The 21702-nt window shown below is 38.9% G+C and overlaps 1 protein-coding gene across 4 annotated transcripts in view; it reads right to left on the minus strand.

The window, feature by feature from the left end:
* Positions 1-1382: 1382 nt before the first annotated feature.
* Positions 1383-21702, minus strand: part of ASB7 (ankyrin repeat and SOCS box containing 7) — a 53610-nt gene continuing 33290 nt past the window's right edge. For 2 of the 4 annotated variants that reach the window (XM_058542326.1, XM_058542324.1), the window contains exon 6: positions 2902-6293. In XM_058542326.1, coding sequence (XP_058398309.1) covers positions 6154-6293 — 140 coding nt within the window. In that variant the 3' untranslated portion in view covers positions 2902-6153. Of the gene's footprint in view, positions 1701-2205; positions 2344-2901; positions 6294-21702 lie in introns of those variants that run through there. The other 2 variants (XR_009220128.1, XR_009220129.1) reach the window with 2 other exon arrangements.

A 21702-nucleotide genomic window follows, 5' to 3' on the forward strand; every position in this document is an offset into this window, starting at 1 on the left:
GGTCCACTGCCCAGTGACTATGATAGAGGGGAGTGCAGAGGAGTGGGGGCACAGGGAAGGAGGAAGGAACAGCAAAAGACAATATTGGCAGGAATTAGGAGGTCTCTACTTACCTGAGATTTGGAACTGGGAAATGCTGACCCTGTCATCCACTTAGCCCTGGTTTCCTTGGACGCTTGAAGGATCAAAATTACTGGCTGAGGACCAACTGCCACATGTACCTAAAGTTCTGGGAAACTGATTCTTGCAGCGAATACTGTTTGAGATTCAGGTAAGTAAGACCCAGGGTCTGTCCTCAAGGAGCTTGCTGTGCAATGGACTCACAGCAAATGATTTTTTAAGAACGCCAGTAAGGGGCCGGCCCGGTAGCATAGTGGTTAAGTTCACACGCTCTGCTTCAGTGGCCTGGGGTTCACGGGTTGGGATCCTAGGCGTGGACCTACACACCGCTCATCAAGCCACGCTGTGGCGGCATCCCACATATAAAATAGAGGAAGACTGGCATGGACATTAGCTCAGGGACAATCTTCCTTAAGCAAAAAAAAAAAAAAAAAAAAAAAGCTGGTAATAAACCAGGAAGAAATGCAATTTGTTCCTCTCTGGTGCTACCCAAGATGAGAAATAGATGTAGCCCAGACTAATTTATTAGGTATTCTTCCTAAATGATATCAAGCTATACCTCTACCCAGGTAAGGCAGGGAAGACAAGCAATCCAGGAACTTTAAAATCGGCACATGAGAGCAATTTGGCAAGGCCCAGGCTGGATCTTGGGCACGTGTGTGTATCTCACTAAAGGGTTAAGTGGCCGGAACTAACAGAGGGAAAATCTAGAAAACCTCTAGAGAAATATAAAATGGTCATGTCCATGCCCTACAAGTGTTCTTTTTTTTTCAGTAAAGAAAAAGAAAACTGAGCAGTGACCTGACCCAAAACTTTCTGAGGAAGAAAAGCAACATTAGCTCAAGACTAAGCAGCAAGAAAAATATGACTGCATTTGCCAGATAAAATAGGAAATATCTGCAGCTGGATTACCTCTGTGTCAGTCACAAAAGGTCAGTCTACTCGCCACATAATCGAGTTTCTCAACATCAACGGAATCCCATTGTCCACATTAAGCCACCTCTTTTCTGATTCATAAGATATTATTTCACAGAAAAGTGAATCAGTTCGTTACTACTTAATGTAACACAAAATAAATTACATTTGTATTAATTTAAAAACAATTTCCCAGTTAAAAGGAAACATAAAAGGGTTCTAAGTGTAATTTTTAAGATGTTGGAACAAACTAAGATTTAATTTAAAATATATTTATAATAACTACAAACGATTACATGATTTTTTTTTAAAGGTCATATCTGCAACAGACAGAAATAACTTGTTTTAATCTGATCCCTTACTCCTAGTGGTTCATGGGTCCTTCAGAATTGATAAATCACTTAGCTTGTGGAAGCACGACTGAAACTCAGCACAAGGCCCTCTGGGCATAAGTGAATGAATGAAACGGAAAGAGCCATCTCAGTACTTGGTGTAAGATGCTCCTGTAGGACAAGAGACCAAGCATTGCAGCAACAGCGCTAGTTCAGGGTCTTATTCACACACTGATGGTCAGATCTTCTGCAAATCACCTCGGTCTTTGCCATTGGGATTCAGAATGTTAATTGTCGCCCAGGAATCAGACAGTTCTTCTGGAAGATAAATACCTAAAAAATGTACCATGATCTTAGAGAAATATATTACAAAACTATGAACACGATTTACCAGCAGCATACAAGAAAAGTCGTGAGATCCAGTGGCGCCATATGCTGGCTGATCCCTTAGTTTTGACTATCTAAAACTTAAGAGAGATTTTGGTAATGACAGAATAACTAATGATAGAATAAAGACAAATTACCTTTATATCTTAGGAGTCTACATCAACTCAAGCCTAAATATCAGTATCCGGCAGTGTATATTTAAAATCTTTATTAGTATATGAGCTAATGTAAATTCTAACATCAAAATTTGTAAGATGTGTTAAGAGAACATAGAGTTACATTACGTTACATAAATACAAGCAGATGATACAAGTCTTTTCCTTCATCTTTGAAACTCAACCACATGAAATGTGGAAATATTTTTTTATCAAGTAGATAATCTGTTTTATCAATAGCTGGTAAGCCACTTTTGTAAATTGTCTTTCAGCTGAAAAAACAATACACTACTTACATCATATTGGAAAAGGAATGACCTCAAGATTTCCAAGCAACACAGCTATTTTTCACATCTGAACTCCCCTGCTGATCGTTAGGAATAGTTTCAAATGTCCCATTCTTGGCCTTCATTTGTGCCAAACCCTGGACAAGTCTGCAACAAGGTTACAGTTGAGAAACAGAGAATTTCTGCGTGGGGTGCTAAATCGTCTATCCTCCCTTTTCCTTAGCATACCACGATTCATACTAGTTTGAGGTCTCTCCTCAATTGAGCTCTGCTTATGTTATACAGAGGAAGTGTGAAATCAAAGTTATTTTGCTTCTATCTCCTGCAGGCTAATAAACTATCTCAAATTCATTGTTTTAACTGCATTTACTGTTCTGTGCTTAGAAAAGCTGTGGTCCAAACTCTGCCCTCAATCAAGGTGTGGCAGGCATGAGGCAGAGGTGAATAGGGCCCAGAAGGCTCAGGGCTGGATCAGCACACTTAAGGATGCGATAGTCTTTTGTTGGTTGGTATTTACAGAATGCATTAAAGGGGGAGGAGGGGTAAGAACTGCCTTATCTGATCTAAAATGGTGCTGTTTTCTGTATCACACTCTTACACAATTCCTAATTATCCAAAATGCTGATGAGTGAAAGACTTTTGTTTCTTTTCACCAAATAGCTGGAAATATTAAAAAGTTAAGGCAGACTAGAAATAAAACACAATTCCAGTATGTTTTAAACCAGATTTAAGTTTTTTTTTTAATTCAAATTGACCCAAAGCAAAACTTACATTACAAAGGAAGAACAAAATACAGTATGATATAACACACTAGGAGTTACATGAAAGCTAAATTTGTAGGCAAAGGGCCTCATCCCAATCACATTCTGGGCTAATGAGCAATTCTGCAGGAAAGTTAGAATCTCAATTTTTGTATGGTCCACTCTGGTAATTAAACTACACATTCTTGTTTCTTAGGGTGTGCATCTGACAAATCACACTAGACTCCCTCACGCTCCAGATGTGTACTCTTGCTACTTGCAGAACACTGAATTCTCTAGCGGAAATGCTGTTCCAAGCATGACTGATAATGAATTAAAAAACAAAACAGTCAAGTCCTCCAAACTAACAAGCGTGGATTATTCTGTAGTAAATAGTTTAGAAATATGAGAATTAAATAATCTAAAAAACACTCTTACTCTGCTGTACATTTATAAACACAAATATTTACACAAAAAAAATTCTTCTGTTTTCAAAAGATGAGGTTTGCAGTTCATTAATGATCATAATCGTTTATGAGCTGGTTTCTTTGGTGTACTTGCCAAATATATTTTTCTAAAGGTTCAGTAATAGGCTTAAATAATATATTTCAAAAGAAACATAGAAGGATCAGTGACAAATTTGATACTATTCTGCACATTTCAGTCAAGATTCTGGAAAAACCAATCATTTGATTTTCTGAAAATACTTGTTCTCTCTACTCATGTGACCACAGAATGCTTCTCTCCAAACAAATTCAAATGCGGACCTGCATGTTTATTCCCGTTTTCCACCAGTTACCAACTTCAAGACATTTTAGTTATTGTTAAATGATATGTGATTGGGATTTTATTAACAACAAAAATAAAACATTCTTTTTAAGCTTCCAGATAAATCAAACCTCAAACAATAAATAATGGAATTATATACTTCTTCATTAAATAGAAATTTCAATTCCAGGATGAGCTCTCATAATTTTTTTTCTGAAGTCACAGCAGCAATATAGAACAAAGAATTTACCTTAATCTGATCTTTTTACTTGGAATTCCCTGACTCAAACTCAGTGGCTAACTTAGTTTGGAAACCTTTGAATGGCTGGGGAAAGAAAACCATTTTAAACTAACTGAATAAATTAAAACACACATATGAGGAAATAAGCCCTGTGTGAACATAACATTAACATTACTGCTCGGAGTGCAGGACCCCAGGTGCCCTCCCATCTCCTCGTCTCCCTGGGCCTGGGGTTTTAGGGAGAAGTGACACTCAATTCATTTCTGGCCATGCCATGTCCCTGATGCTGCTCAAGTGTCTTAGCTCTGACCTGGGTATGGGTTTAAAGAATGAGAACACAGCTCAGCTCCTATCTTCACAAGGGACTCTCTCTCGGAAGATAACTTTTTGGAGGTACTTTTATGGGGAAAAAGACCATTCTATCCATCAGACTCCAGTTACAGTTTTGGGATGGTTACAAAACTGACCACACTTTCACTGGCTCCCTGCAAAAGAGTCTGTGTACCCCATCAGTGATCTCCCAAATCATCCTTTTTCCAAAGCTCCCCATTCTTCAGAAACATGTGCACTGCCCAGGCACAAGCAAATCAGATACTCCAATGCCATAGCCACTCTGCACCCAAGAGAACAAACTTTGTGCTTGAGAAAATATCACTGTTGGCTCTGAAAAAAGGGAAAGCCAGAGTAGACTCCTAATTCGGCTTAGTTATACTTTTCAGGTGAAAATAGTTTTATACTTAATGACTTAAAACTAGAAATTCAGACAAGAGAAGCCCTTCATCTTGTAAACTTCTGGTTAACAAATTTATTACTAGTGTGTAAATATTTTGAAATTTCCCAAAGCACTAAGAACAATACTGGGATATCTGAAAAGGTTCTTCTGAAACTAATATGATGACAAATCAAGCACAGAACATATCTCCAAGGGCATCATCATAGATCCCTGATGCCTCTGGAACTTTTTCCATTGTTGACACTTTATCATATCCATGTTTATACTGCAAACATATGCCCAATCAACCCAGAAAATAAAATAACTGTCCCGAAGAGCTTCACTGTGTATAGCCTTAAAATAGATAGAAAATGTTTAATTAGCATATTAGGAATTAACCAGATTTACAAATGTGCACCCATTAGAAATTTTACCCTTTAGAAATTTTTTTTTAATTGGGAAGAAAAAAACACCATGAAACCACCTCAAATTATTTAAGCATTAAAGCCAAATGGTTTAACAATATTTTGGGCTATTTTTAGGGAATACCCTATCACCAGGATATGAAATTTTCTGCTTAAAGTGAAGTAAAAGACAAGCTTAAAATGGAAATTGTGACTGACATACTAAAGTTGTGCAATTAAAATTGAAGTGGTGGTTCCTGTTCTCACGGGCACGTCAAAGCCGGCTACAGAATGAGGAACGTCAAGTGAAATAATGGATAAAATACACCAGAAAGAGTATTGCACTGGAGGCACTGTTTTAAAAACAGAATACACTGGCTTTATAAAGTTATTTTCTTTCCCATTAATTTTTTTAAAAGCACAATTCAACTAGAGACAGAAGTTGAGACCCAATGTCTCTGGGTAGTGTACTACAGTTGTTAAAAAAATAAGTTAAAAACAAGAGCACACCAACAGGAAAGCAGAGGTACTGGATTTATGTCATCTGAAAGCTACGTTAATCAGGAGAAGAACAGTTTGAAACAGCCAATTTGTACTCATTAAAAATGAATGAGGCGACAGCACTACCTTAAAAATTTCTTAGGGCATTTTCCAGTAGAACCCAGGACTCCCCTGGGTGAAGCTGTGCCTCCAAACTCTAACAAGTGCTCTGCTGGTTTATAAGATCGTGCACGCCAATGAAACCATAAATTTGGAAAGGGTAAATTCTCCACTCCAAACCTGCTTGTGTCATTTTGGAAAAACAATTTTTGTAAATGCAATATTGTATAGAAAGCTTGGACCTCTTAAACTTGGACCAAGAAACCAAATTAAGACCTTCAAGCATGTGGTGTGTGTGTTTATATATATAAAAAAAATCCCTCCCCTATAATGAAAACCAAACAAACAAACAAACAAAAAACCTAAAAGTGTATACCTGCTTTCTGACTTCACAGCAAATCAGAAATTGCATAGGATATACTTTGTGCAAGGCGAAAAGCCTTTTAAGTATCTGGAATATAACTCCTAATCTTGCTCACAGTTCTGTGTATATCAGATATCATCAAATTTGTGTTTTAAGTAGTCTTTCATGACCTTGGCAATTGGTAGTTCATCAAGTAGCTTTAGGTTTTGAAGGCCTATACATTGTCGAATTTTAATTCGGCACAGGTCCTGCAAGTTTCTGGGCTGTCCTAAAAAGACAGAAAAAAGAAAATGTTACAAAGCTACAAAGCACAATACACAAGGTGGGCTTTTAGGTTCTGAAAAGAATTGTTTATTTCACTGGGAAGTGTCTGTCTACGGACTTTACATACAAAGGATTAGAGATACTCCTACCAAGAGGATGCGTCCTGGGTAACTTCATGTGATATCTCATTTAACCCTCTTCACGACCCTGAGATGGGTGATATTTTCACCTTCATTTTACAAATAAGGACACTAAGTATGGGTATTTAAGTAAATTGCTCAATGTCAGAGGACTGAGACTAAAACCAGTTCTGATTTTGAGCCTGCTATTCTTTCCATTACAAATCACAATGCCAGTTCTCCTCCTGGCTAGGCCTCTGATATGCTGGGTGAACCTCTGTGAGCACATCATTCCCTGGGCCTCCGTTTTTCCATCTTTCTGAGGAGACCGAACAGGATGCCCTCTAACATGACTCCTCCTTTCAGCTCACTGTGTAGGACACTGGAGCCTAGACATGTAAGACCATCTCTGGGGAGCTTTCCCAAACGACATCTGCCCACCTGTTCACCGTGACTCTGGACGAAGCAGAACCTTGGCTGTCAGGATGAAGGCATCCTGGACGAGGGCGTAGACTGGGAGGGCAGGGAGAAGGGTGAAAAAAGAACCCCAAACTAGTCTGAATCTGTCTCTTCAAACCTCACACCCTGACCATCTATCTGCCAATAACCTCTGCTATAACCCAACTCAAAAAGAAAAACTACAAACTCCAATTTCTTTCACTTTCGAATACTGTGCTTTACCAAAACAATACAGATGACCACAAACACAAGCAAAAATCCTTAGCAATAGTGCCCCAGTAGTGCTTGGATTCACACAAATTCTGCTTTCATATTAAATGGTAATGATAATAAAAGATAACATATGTTCAATGCTTACTCTGTGCCAAGTATTCTTATAAGCTCTTGACATATACTAACTCGTTTAATCCTTTTATGAGGGAAGTACTTTGATCATTATCCCCATTTTACAGACTCCTTACATCTCAGGGAGATTAAGTAACATGCTCAAAGTCAAGCAGAATGCCATACTTCAGCAGTGCTCAAACTTCTTGGTCTCAAAACCTCTTTGCACTTTTAAAAATTATCGAGGACCCAAAAGAACTTCTGTTTATGTGGATTATATCTATCAATAATTACGGTATTAGAAATTAAAACAGAAATTTTAGAAATACTCATTAGCTCATTTAAAAATAATAAAAATAGGGGCGGGCCTGGTGGCGTAGTGAAGTTCGCGCACTCTGCTTCAGCGGCCTGCGGTTTGTTTGGATCCCAGGCGCGGACCTATATACCACTCATCAAGCCATGCTGTGGCGGCATCTCACACACAAAATAGAGGAACACTGGCACAGATGTTAGCTCAGGGCCAATCTTCCTCACCAAAAAATAATAATAATAATAATAATAATAATAATAATAATAAAACAAACATTTACATGTTAACATAACATAGTTATGAAAACAACAACAAAAAAATAGTGAGAAGAATGGTATTCTTTCATATTTTTGCAAAGCTTTTAAAGGTCTGGCAGGCATAACAGATGAGATAGTTGAATTTGCATATTTGCTTCTGCATTCAATCTGCTGTGATGAAATCACATCATCTAGTCTCTGGAAAAGTCCACTTACACTCATGAAAGAAGGAATGTGAAAAAGATAAATAATGTCTTAGTATTATTATGAAAATCATTTTGACCTCAGATACCCTGAAAGGGTCTCGGAGAACTCCAGGGGTCCCCAGGCCATGGAGAACCACTGCTATACTTAGTACTTCATCCCTTATTTGAATTATAATTATTTATAGTGATCATCATTATTCAAAATTAAGTAATTCTTCACAAATGAAAAAGTCTCCTTAAAACTCAGACCACTGTTCTGTAAGGTGTGTATGAACATGTGCTTTCCAAGAGTTAACACATGGTCTCTTAATAGAAGTACAGCAGAAGCTACTGCTTTCCTAGAAATGTCTGTAAATTATGGGCATGTATGTGTTATCTGCAGATGTCTGCATAAGGATCTGTGCGTGGCTGTGACACACACACACTCACATCTCTCAGCAAGATTATGTCTTCTCCATCTTCCAGATCTCTGCTAAAAGGGCACTTTATTAGGGGAGATGAAGTCAGGTGCCCATCAGATATTCAGAGCTCTTTCCCACCATAGCACTTAACAAGGTTATGATTTTACATGTGTTTGGTGATTACCTACTCACGCCCATCTTCCTCACTATATGACATGTTCCACGAGGGCAGGACCACTTCTGGCTGCCAATGAAAGCCCAACGTCTAACACAATACTCAACAAATACTAGTTGAATGAATGAATATTTAATAGGCTTGTCCTTAAAGTATAAAACAGTCCACTCATTGCAAAACACACCCATGTCAACAGCAAATCACTTTCCAAACTGTTTTTGAATTATTTTTCATCACCATTTGTGGGCTACCATTAGGAAGAGAATAAATTATCACTGTCATTTTTCAATAAATGCTTACAGTATTTGATCTGCAAATGAAAACCAGAATACGAATTAGATGTGAATCTTCTTTTTTTAAAGTAAAGAATTTGACTTTCCTAATAGATGGCACGTTCTTTTCAAGTAGAATATTAATAAAAAGAACAACCACGATGTATTTAGGCAAAAAATAGATAACGGATAAAGTTGACATAAGTATACATGCATACTTAACTGAAAACGTATCATCCAACAAAGTAGAAAAACTAAATTATTGGAATTTGCTTAGCTAAAAAAAAAAGAAGGATCAAGACAAAAGGTTACGTAACGGGGGATTTTCTGATAGTCTTGTTTTGCAGCAGATTGCACTCTCCAAAAATGACCACAATATCTCCTATGCCTCATGGTCCTTTTTACAATGTGACTGGATACTCCCATCATTAAGAGATGGAGTCTAGGTTCCCTCTCCTTGAAACTGGGTGAACTTGTGACTACGGTGGAAATGATGCTATGTGATTGCTATGGCTAAGTCATAAAAGGGGATATGACTTTCGCCTGGTTCCTGGGACATTCACTCTTGGAACACAGCTACCGCCATGCGACAAAGAAGTCCAAGCAGTCTACAAAAAGGAACTGAGGACACTGCCCAACAGTCCCGGCTGAGCTCCCAGCCAACTGCCAGCACCAACTTGCCAGCCATCTGAGTAAACCATTTTGAAAGTGGAGAGGCCCCAGTCAAGCGACTCCAGATGACACTGTATAGAGCATAGAAGCAAGATAAATGACTATTACTGTTTTAAGCCACTAAATTTTGCGACATCAGATAACCGAGTGAGATTCTGGGACCTGGAAGTAGGGTGTTGCCATAAAAAAAAAATCTAAAATATGTGGCTTTGTCACCGGTACCAGGCAGATGGGAAGGGCTTTGAGGAAGCTGTTGGTCAGGGCTCAAAGGGAAGTTTTTAAAATGTTACTAGAAGCTGGAGGAAAGGGGAGCCTTCTATTCGTGGTGGAAAATTTGGCACCATAGTCATCTGTCGTAAAGTGGAAACTAGGAAATACCCTAATGATGTAGTTAAGAAGATTTCCCAGGCAGAATATTGGAAGTGTCACTGGCTCTCCTCATTGTCTATGATAAAATGTAAGAGGACAAAGACAAGCTAGCAACTTTCATTCCAGGGACGCAACTACAGAAATACTACCATCCTCAGAAGTTATCTCTGCACGGGCCTTTCCCAGAGAAAAATGCACTTTTTATGCCTAAATATCGGAAAGTTTTACTCAACTTGCTACTAATTTTTCTTCTCCTTAAGCAGTCTGCTCTGGCAATCTTTCAATATTTTGGGAGAATCTGATCTTTCAAAGATTTCTTGACTGTGTGTAATTCCTGTCTGCAGAACGACCTTTAATGGCAGAGGTGTTTCATAGTGGTTAAAAGCTTCAACTTTGGAGCCAGCCCGCCAGGGTTTCACTCCCAGCCCCACCACTTACAACAAGTGTGACCCTGGGCAAACTACTGAGTCTCCTGCCTCAGTTTCCTTATCTATGAACTGAGGATAACACCACCTACATCAAATGCTTTTACAAGCACAAAGAGTTAATTTTGGTAAAGTGCTTAGAATAATACCTGGCACATAGTAACAGCTATATAAGTATTTGGTAAATAAATGTTAAAATAGTAATTTTTAAATAATGGTAAGGATAATGTTTACTTCTCCTTCCAAGAAAAGTAGAGGGCTCCTTCCTGGAAGCTGAAGAAGTCTCCATCTTCCTGGTGTTAAGATAGTAAGGAAACTAGTTGATAGCTTAACAGTAAAGGAGCAACTGGTAATCCATTATTGGGAAATAGTCCTGGGCAAATTGATGGAAAACATATTGTGGAAATCACTGCATGACTTGAATCAGGCAGAAATGTGAGAAGTTTAATAACTGTATAAAAAGACGCGCGGTGATGAAGGAACGTCATTATACATAAACATACAGATATTAACTCATCCTGCCATGTAGCAGCATTGAGTCAAAAGTGTGCTAAATAATAAAGAGTAATAAGGACTACTCACTGTAAGTACTCTTATCTCTAAGACTAAGGAGCTATTTTTTCAGGAATATCATTTTAGGAACAGAAGATTATGATTGAAAAAGAGGTACTTATTTTCTTGTCAACACATCACTTAAAAGTATTTACCTACTATGTACTCGAAAATGCACTGTCCCAAAGATTGAAGGGGCAAGGGAAGAGGAGGGGGCACTGTAGAGGAAAAGAAGGCAGAGCAAGAGACTAAAGGGAATGAAAGCAAAAAATCAACACACACGTGCACAATGTTTACCACGTGTCTTAGAAAATCACTCCTACCCTGTTAAGTAACAACTGCCTTGTCCGTGAGACCGTAACAGAGGAGACCTGGGTAACGTCACACTAGAGAGTGTAATTTAAGGAATTATAAACACTTTGGGTGATGCAGAAACACTACAAGACATTCATACTAATGAACTACAATGGAATTACATAATAGTTCAAAGGGTTATGAGTCTTTCCACTTGGTAAAGAAGCCCATCATTAGTAATAACTGGGCTGGTATAAAATGGGAAATCAGCTTTTGAAGGGTCTGGTCTATTATAAATTACAAAACCAGGGCAGCAGCATAATTCAGAAAATTAAATACCTGAAACCACTTCCTTTTGACATTGCATTACTGCATTTACCATAAACTAAATTTATTTATTTGGATAAAATATTTGTAAAGGTAGACAGAGAGGAAAACATTTTTACATAACCCAAGTGAACAAAATGAAAGCAAAGCAAAGTTCCAGGTTCTTCTTCCGGGGAGAGAGGGGTAGAGACTGGAGGTGGAGGTGCAGGAGTCAAGAAGCAAAAAGGAAGATTCAGCTTCCTCTGGATTGCTTTATTCAGTCTGACTTGTTCCTTCGAGCACTTCTCATCTTAGGTCAACATCTTGAATGGTCTGCCAATACCTCTCTGTTTTATCTCAGCTTCCCATTTTAAAATCCTACAATAAACACATTTTATCCCTTTGCTCTTGCCTCTAAATTCCCTTCACAGGGACCAAGTACGAAATGTGTTACACAAATCTTATAGGACAAAGGCAGATTCTAGCTCATCTTAAAATAAAAATTATGGTATGTAAAATAAAAGGCTACTCTGATTTAACTCTTAGATAGAATCCAAAGGTATACAGTATCAGCCTTGATGACATTTATCCATTAGTTACATTTTTTTCAGAGGCAAAGGAGCTTTGACTTGTATTTTCTACTTGCACTAAGCCAAACAAAACCGTATACTGCTTTCTAACAAATGACAAGAAATCTCCAGAAGCCTACACCAAAAATAGAAAGTAATACAAATACAATGAAAAAATTACAGAATAAAGTAATACTTTCTATATCAAAGAACCTTAAAATGTGGTGTAATTTGACTTAAAACTGTATACTATTTATTTATTTCTGAAAGTGATTTTAATAATTGGGACTGAAAATGTAAATGTCTGGCAAAATCCTTAATTAGGAAAAAATCAATAATCAAAAATAGCCTTAGTTAGGGGAGGGCCTGGTGGTATAGCAGTTAAGTGTGTGCGCTCCACTGCGGCAGCCCAGGGTTCGCAGGTTCGGATCCTGGGGGCGCACTGTCGTGCTGCTTGTCAAGCCATGCTATGGCGGCGTCCCATATGAAGTAGAGGAAGATGTGCACAGATGTTAGCCCAGGGTCAATCTTCCTCAGCAAAAAGAGGAGGATTGGCATTGGTTAATCTTCTTCACAAAAACAAACAAACAAATATAGCCTTAGTTAAATGTGTTACACAAATTATTTCTCCAAAGAGTTACACTAGGTAACACTGTTTTGGTAAGTCATCCTACAAAGGAAAAATCAAAGAAATTGATTAAAGAAGCATTTGAAAGGAACACAGGAGTAAGGGCACCTGATGTAGAGGCATTGTTTTATGTGATCATCTGCTCACATGCCTGTCGCTGTACTGGATTTAGCTGAGAAAGCCATAGCCTAAATCTCATTTTCTTACAATTAAAAAAAAGGAGTTACGACTTGTATTCTTACTTTTTCAAAGTTTGAAATTTTGTTTTTAAAGTTTAACTTCTGCAGCTAAAACACAGTACTTGACTTTACTGAAATTTAAATAGAAACATATTTCAGGTTACTGCAGTGTTTATAAAACAGTATTTTTACTATGACTGACGTTCTAGAAAGCAATAAGCTTAAGTACTTGACACTTTAAGCCTCCCATAAAACAGTTCATCCAACTCAATTCTCATCTATCTAATCTTTTTCTCCTAGAAATATGAGCCATTTAATTCCTTAAAAAATACAAATCGAAATACAACCTAGACCTGCCTTTTACACACTGCTGAAGCATAACTAGGGGTTTCTTCAAGTCTTTGGATGGCAGCTACTAGTAACACAGATCACTGCATCAACTCAGACTCCTCTGGATATTAAACTCAAACCCAACTAGCACGTTCTCTGCCTTAAGAATAATCTATACCAGAGCTTGCCACAGGAATAAAAGATGCTGTATAAAAGTAAGCTGTTTAGTGAACTAAGTTAAATAGTTAATTTACTCAAGGATGTCTTGGCACCTCTGATACACTACTGTGCATGGTGAATCTCTGAAACTGGGATCTAGAATCCAGGGTCCTAGTCCTCCAAACTATCTGAATAATGAACCTGTTTTCTCCCTACAGCATGTGATAGAACTACAATTTTATAGACACACTTCAAGAATCATTGATCTCTACAGATCCTAAGTAGTAAATATGCTGGCATAGGGCCAGCAGTAATTTAAAACATTTCATTTTATCCACAGATTATAACTGTGAACAGAAGTATATTAGAGATTCATCAAACTCTAAAACACTAGGCTAACAGGGTGTCCTTCACAATTTGAAAGTAGAAATTGTCCATCACTGGGTCTCAACTTTTTAGTTTTAGGACTTCTTAAAATTAGAGGACCTCAAAGAAGTTTGTGTGGGTTATATCTATCTATATTTACCATATTTAGAAATGAAAATTGAGAAATTAAAAAATATTTATTGATTCATTTAAAAATAACAGTAATAAATTAACAGTTGAAATAAATTTTTATGAAAAAAAAGCAGTGCTTTCCAAAACAAAAAAGATTTCATGAAAAGAGTGGCACCGTTTTACATTTTTGCAAATATCTCTTAAGGTCTGGCTTCATAGAAGGCAGCTGGATTCATAGATCTGCTTCTGCATTTCACCTGTTGTAACATACTGTCTTGACTGAAGTAGCTGAAGAAAATCCAGCCTCACTCACATTCGTACTTGGGAAAGGAAGGAATATTTTAATAGCCTTTTTAGATGATCATGGATCTTCTCTGATAGTCCATCAAAACTCGACAAGTGGTGTTTTTTGTTTTTTTTTTTTAAAGATTTTATTTATTTATTTTTTCCCCCCAAAGCCACAGTAGATAGTTGTATGTCGTAGCTGCACATCCTTCTAGTTGCTGTATGTGGGACGCGGCCTCAGCATGGCCGGAGAAGTGGTGCGTCGGTGTGCACCCGGGATCCGAACCCGGGCCGCCAGTAGCGCAGCGCGCGCACTTAACCACTAAGCCACGGGGCCGGCCCACAAGTGGTGTTTTTTAAAGGTTAGTTGCAATGTGGAATCTGAAACCAAATCAATGAACTTTTTGTACTCTTTCACATGAAAATCCATTGCTCTATCTTGCCCTTTGAATGGATCTTTAACCCATGCATGATTTAGTAACACTGTGTATTAGTTGTTTGGAAAACATTGCTTCACTGGGTTACGCAATCTTCCAAATGTTGACCCATTTCATTATAATGACATCAAAAAATCACCCTTGTTAATATCTCCACTGATCTCAAAAAAGTCTTTGCATATTGGAAAACTGTCCATGTCACAGTGGCAAATACAAGCTTTTCAAAATTCTAATTTTCACTTGAAAGCTCAAATTTTGTAACTTGCCATAAATACTGTCCGTTGTTTTCTTTAAGGTGATAAGTGAACTTTATTCATTTTCAAGAAAATGTCTGTCAAATAACCAAGACTAAATACCCATAGTTTGGCTGTCAGTCAATCTTTCAGGTAAAAACAGTGTTCCAAGAAAAAAGCTGCTGATTCAGCTCAAACAAATTGCAGAAGTGCTCTTCCTCAATTCAATCACAGCACTTCGGTATGCAGTAAGATAGTCTCAATTTCCATCCCACAGCATATTAAAAAGGTACACACTCAAAGGGATTAAGAGTTAATCAAATTAACTTTACTGCTTGGTCAAAGACATTCCTCAACGGAAATGGAATACCCTTCACTGAGACTGCCAGCTGGTGGAGAACATGACTACTACTAGTACCCTCTGGGTCCACTTGATTAATGCTAAGGCGCCAGCAGTCTTACCCACCACTGCTCTCGCACCATCAGTGCAAATGTCAGTGCAGTGAAAAAGGCAAATGGTATCTTAGTATTGTTATGAAATTAGTTTTGACCTCATGGGCACCTAAAATGGTCTTGAGGACCCCCAAGAGTCCACACTATAAAAACCATTGTTCTACATGAATCAAAAAAATCAAATCAAATCACAAGCAGCAGGAAATCATCCCCTTTAAGAGTGGATACTGGTAAGACTTTTTAAAAGGGCAGGACCCCAGGGACTATGGTCTAATTCTCCCATTTTTCAGCAGAGAAAACTGAGATCCATGGGGCAGGGGGAGGCTAAGCCGACTGCCCAAGTTTATCAGGCAATTCAGACACTGGGCCAGGAGCCCATTAGCTGCTCTACCAGCAGATTTGGCTGATTTAATCACACCTCTGACACAGGCACAGCTGAGAGACCTTCAGGATGCTAGAAGGGAGACATGTGCCTCTGAAGCCCAGCAGGCAAAACCCCACCCAGACCAAGGGACCATGGATAGGACATTTTTCACATTTCAAGTAAGAATGATAAAACTAACGAACAGACTTCTAGTTTCAGTTCTAACATGTAAAGAGCTTGGAAGTCATCACTCCCATCCTTATAAGAAGAAAAAGCTGAACAAACTGAAAATCAATGACTTATCTTGGGCAAATCTCCACCACAAAATCTGGAGAGAGAAACAAATCCAGAGGCACAGCTGAGATCTGTGTACCTGGAGCAGAAGCCGCTGGAGCCGTAAACTGGCAGGAACACTTAAATGGTAATTTGGACAAATTGCCAGACACCGTGTGTACACCAGCCTGAGAGTGACAGTCATAGTCTTAGGAAGCCCCTACATGTTCTGACTGTTACTTTCAGGAACCCCACGAGGTTCTCACAGTGAAGAGTCAATAGAGACCCCCCCTCATGCCTCTGGCAGGGGGCGGGTAAGAATAGCCATTGTCACATACACCCAGAAACTTCTCCATAACAAAGGCCTGTTCTCCAAGGGAAAAGACTTTACCATTACCAGTCTTATCCCACCTGGAGAATGAACACTTCTCTGACTCCAGCCCCCTTAGTCTTCCTATCTCATCATGGTGTGTGTGGAAGGGGGTTGGGGGGTGGGGAATGGGCAAAACTAAGAAACACGAAGGTCACAGCCCAGGGACACAGGCTCACAGAAAGACTGAGATTTAATTAGAAGATTAGAGACTGCTGGCCTCCCCTACACCTTCCCAGCACACCAACAGGGCTCCAGTGTGACATCAGGTGACAACACTGGATTACAGCTGAAAGAGCTGCAAGACGCAGACTTTCTCTGAGGAGGAGTGCTGAGGGAAGCCCAAAGTTGAGAGGGGAGGTAAACCAAGGACACTGGAGGAGTCTGAAGCCTCTGGCACCCCCGGCTACAACAAACACGACATAGGGCCCCACTCCTAGCCAGGTTAACATAAAACCTGACATTAAAGCCTATTTACCCCAGTTCCTATTACCCGATACAACACGTCTGGCTTCAATAAAAAATTACAAGGCACGCTAAAAGGCAAGAAAAAACACAGTCAGAAGAGACAAAGCAAGCATCAGACCAGACTTAGATATGACACAGATGTTGGAATTATCAGACAGCCAATTTAAAATAACTATGATTGCTAGGTTAAAACTAATGAAAATATTAGATGGTAATAGGAAAATCTTGCCTATCTAATGCCTTAATGAGATAGCAGCTCTGCAGAGGTAGTTTCCACACACAGTGAGTACAATGAGGATACCACTGGCAAAGGCAGGAATGGGTAACAAGTTGACCCCTCCAACAGCCCTGGACCTTGCTGCCTGTACAAGTCTTTGATCCCACTTTGCCTTTTATACACTTCCCTCTTCTACATGAAGGGCAAAGCCTTATAATTAAAGAGTTTCCTAGGCAGGCAGCACAACATGGCACCTTTTCTACAAATAATCTAGCCAATCAAACATGGAAGCTGCCTCCTTTTAAGGGACATTCTCCAGCTGGGAGCCACCATATTTACTGCTATCTCTACTCTGACTTGACTGTGTTCTCTAAAACTTGCCTCCAATTTCCATACCATTTGCACGAGGAACTGCAAGTACCGGCTCTTTTCAGTCCTTCCCCCTCTCCTGCAGAGGGAGCTGACTAAGGAAAGTCCTTACCTACCTCATGCATAATTTGTGCTTGACATTCAGAAGTGGGGTAAGTTCTTCACTATTTCTCTCTGAATAACATTCTAGAGCAGCAGATGATTAAAATCCCATAATTTTTTTCCCTATAAGATTAAATTCCTGCTAGTCACTGCCGGAGGTTTAGCTTTCTCACGGAATTTCTCTTTCTTAAAAGATTTCATATTCTGAATAACTCCTCCATCCATACATTGACTAGAGGAGTTTACATTGTGGGGCAAGGAGATAATAAGAGAAAAAGAGCACTAAATTACAATCCAATTGCTCAGGGTGAGTTCTATTTTTTTTTTTCATGTGTACATCATTATATTTTGCCTTCTGTATAGACTACATTGTGTTCCCCACCAAAAGTCTAGTTGCCATCCCTCACCATATACATGTGTCCCTTGATCTCTTTCATCCTCCCCACCCCTCATCCCCCCTGGTAACCACTAATCTGTTCTCTGTATGTATGTATTTATCTTCCACATATGAGTGAAATCATACGGTATTTGTCTTTCTTTGACTTATTTCACTTAGCATAACACCCTCAAGATCCATCCATGTTGTCACAAATGGCAAGAGTTCATCTTTTTTATGGCTGAGCAGTATTCCATTGTATATATATACCACATCTTCCTCATCCATTCATCCATCAATGGGCACTAAGGTTGTTTCCAAGTCTTGGCTATTGTGAATAATGCTGCAATGAACATAGAGGTGCATATATCTTCTCAAATTAGTGTTTTTGTGTTCTTTGGATAAATACCCAGAAGTGAAATAGCTGGATCATATGGTAGTTCTATTTTCAATTTTTTGAGGAATCTCCATACTGTTTTCCACCAATTTACACACCTGCCACTCTTCAAGATAATATTGGAGGTCCCAGCCAGAGCAATTAGGCAAGAAAAAGAAATAAAAGGTATTCAAATTGGAAAGGAAGAAGTAAAATTGTCACTATTTGCAGATGACATGATTTTATATATAGAAAACCTTAAAGAATTCACAAAAAAACTATTAGAAATAATAAATGAATACAGTAAAGTTGTAGGGTACAAAATCAACACACAAAAATCAGCTGTGTTTCTATACACTAATAACAAACTAGCAGAAAGAGAAATTAAGAATAGAATCCCACTTATGATAGCAATAAAAAGAATAAAATACCTAGGAATAAATTTAACCAAGGAGGTGAAAGACCTGTACACTGAAAACTATAAGACACTGTTGAAAGAAACCTAAGATGACACAAAGAAATAGAAAGATATTCCGTGCTCATGAATTGGAAGAATTAACATAGTCAAAACGTCCATATTACCTAAAGCAATCTATAGATTCAATACACTCCCTATTAAAATCCCAACAACATTTTTCATGGAAATAGAACAAAGAATCCTAAAATTTATATGGAATAACAAAAGACTCCAAATAGCCAAAACAATCCTGAGAAAAAAGAACAAAGCTGGAGGTATCACACTCCCTGACTTCAAAATATACTACAAAGCTATAGTAATCAAAACAGCATGGTACTGGTACAAAAACAGACACACAGATCAATGGAACAGAACACAGGGCTCAGAAATAAACCCACACATTTATGGACAGCTAATTTTTGACAAAAGAGCCAAGAACATACAATGGAGAAAGGAAAGTCTCTTCAATAAATGGTGCTAGGATCACCGGACAGCCACACACAAAAGAATCAAAGTAGAGCACTATCTTACACCAAACACAAAAATTAACTCAAAATGGATTAAAGACTTGAATGTAACACCTGAAACCACAAAACTCCTAGAAGAAAACATAGGCAGTATGCTGACATCAGTCTTAGCAGTATCCTTTTGAATATGTCTCCTCAGGCAAGGGAAACAAAAGCAAAACTAAACAAATAGGACAACATCAAACTACAAAGCTTCTGCCCAGCAAAGGAAACCAACAAAAAGAAAACACAACATACCAATTGGGAGAAGATATTTGCAAGTCATATAGCCAATAAGGGGTTAATATCCAACATATATAAAGAACTCAGACAACTCAACAACAAAAACACCCAAAAAACCTGATCAAAAAATGGGCAGAGGATCTGAACAGTCTTTTTTCCAAAGAAGATATACAGATGGCCAACAGGCACATGAAAAGATGTTCAACATCACTAATTATTAGGGAAATACAAATCAAAACCACAATGAGATTTCACCTTATACCCATCAGAATGGCTATAATTAAAAAGACAAGAAATAACAAGTGTTAGAGACAATATGGACAAAAGGGAACCCTTGTATTACTATTTAACAATATCCTCGGGGCAAGGTTTACTTATAGGATAGTCTTTCTCGAAAGTTTAATATTGCACCTCTTTTAACAACGTGTTCTTGGGCTTGCCCTTCTCTTGTGCATAAATGTTCACTTTCTCTTTTGAATTGGGCAAACATTCCTACAATCTTCTGCTCTTTACCTTCGGCTAGAGAATTCTAGTCCATTCCCATATGCCAGAGCTGCCATGATCCTCTTAGCTCCGTAAGGTTTGTGCATATGCTACATACAAGTTTTTCTACTTTAATTAACTGCCTGCATTTGCAGGAAGCTGAGAATGAGTGTCTCCTTAAATTTTGTGCCCTAGGCACCTCGCTCGCCTCACCCAAGTCTTGGCCCTGGTGCAAGGGGCAGTTTACCTCCTGACCCAGGGCCCTCTGCCCTCAATAGACCTCCATCAGAATTGTCCACTGCTGTCTGTCCTCACTACCATTTCTACTCGTCATCGGTCACACCTTCATTGTTCCCTCTGTTGTCCTTTTTATTTTTCCCACTCTTTTTTTCTTTCAAGTAAAAGAACAAAAACTGGCTTCTCTAAGTAAGCAGAAAATATCTTTCCTTCTGCAAAGTGATCCTCCTCCTTCAGGTAGGATCTTTGGCTCTTCTTAGCTGTATTTACTGTCCCAGGGCACAAAGAAGCTGCTCCTTCACTTGACTGGCTTTCTGGAGGGGACCATGTTGAGTTGCAGCCATTCTAGCAGGCAGAAATTTCTGGAAGTTTGGCTGTGGGTAAACGGTAACAGCAGCTCTTCGTGGCTTCTGCCTCTACTCACGATCAACAAGGTACCAATAGATACTACCTTATAAGTAAGCCATTTGATCTGCTCTGATTTTATACAGTGTGCATCAGTTTTTATGGCAATATTTAAGCTTCAATAGCATCTAGATTCCAGGATTATGACTGTCTTGAGCTCTTCCAATTTAAATGAGCTGCTTCTAGTCAAAATGGTGCAATGAACAGTAAAATGGCCCTGAATAAAGACCACGAAGTGGCACTTCCCCTGTCCTTACCCCTCAGGAGTCTGAGTTCTCAGATTAGAAGCCAACGGCTCCGTGCCCGGAGCGCTGGCTCTCGGTGGTGTCAAAGGCCAGAAGGAGCTCACAGATTTGACTTAATGCTGCTCCCTAAACTACCCAACCTTCTTTCACTCTGGTTTTCAGGAGAGAGAACTCCCAAGAGCATCAGCTACAGTTGGTCCTTCTAGCACATAATTATTCACTAGGAAAAGAAAAAGCTAGTAAATATGCACAGGTGAGACAGAAACACTTAATGTGCTTTTGGCAGGAAACACTACTAGAGAATCAAGAAGTAATAAATTATGTTGAGGCATCTGAAGGCAAAAGATAACTGCAGCCTTCAAAAGACAGACAGATGGTCCTTCGCTTCTGAAAAACATAGAAGTTTGTTCAGCCACCATCCTTTACGGATGCAGTCCATCAGCCAGCCCACGCTTACTGAGGACCTACCAGGTGTGCGACTCTGCTCTACACGCAGTGGAGAACTCCAACACAAAGAGGCAGTCTCTGTCAATTTTTCTGTCTGCTCCTAATTTTAAAACTACATGAGCATCTTTTTTAACTCAACATTCTTGCTCTCCAGCAGTACTCTGGAACTCAGCAGCTCTGAGGGCTGGGGACAAAGAGGCAGCTTCTCCATTCCCCTGGCTGTGGGTCTCCATATAAAGACTACACAACAGTCAACAGAGTTGAAAATAGGAGGCGAGGGTAGAATAAGAACCTCAGGGATTCACTGTGTTGGTAGCAAACCAGCCCTTGCTGTTCATTCACCCTCATTTAATTAAATATTTTATTTTAAAGAACACATACAACACTTAAAATGCGCCAGGCACTGTTCTATGTGTGTTATAAATATTAACTCATTTAATCCTCATGACAAACCTATAAGATAGATATAATTATCCAAATTTTAAGATGAGGACACTGAGGCCAAGAGTGGGTGGGTAACCCGCCCAAGGTCACAGCTAATATGTGGTAGAGTTAGGACTGGA

The sequence above is a fragment of the Diceros bicornis genome, chromosome 5, assembly GCF_020826845.1.
Source record: "Diceros bicornis minor isolate mBicDic1 chromosome 5, mDicBic1.mat.cur, whole genome shotgun sequence".
Lineage (NCBI taxonomy): Eukaryota > Metazoa > Chordata > Mammalia > Perissodactyla > Rhinocerotidae > Diceros > Diceros bicornis.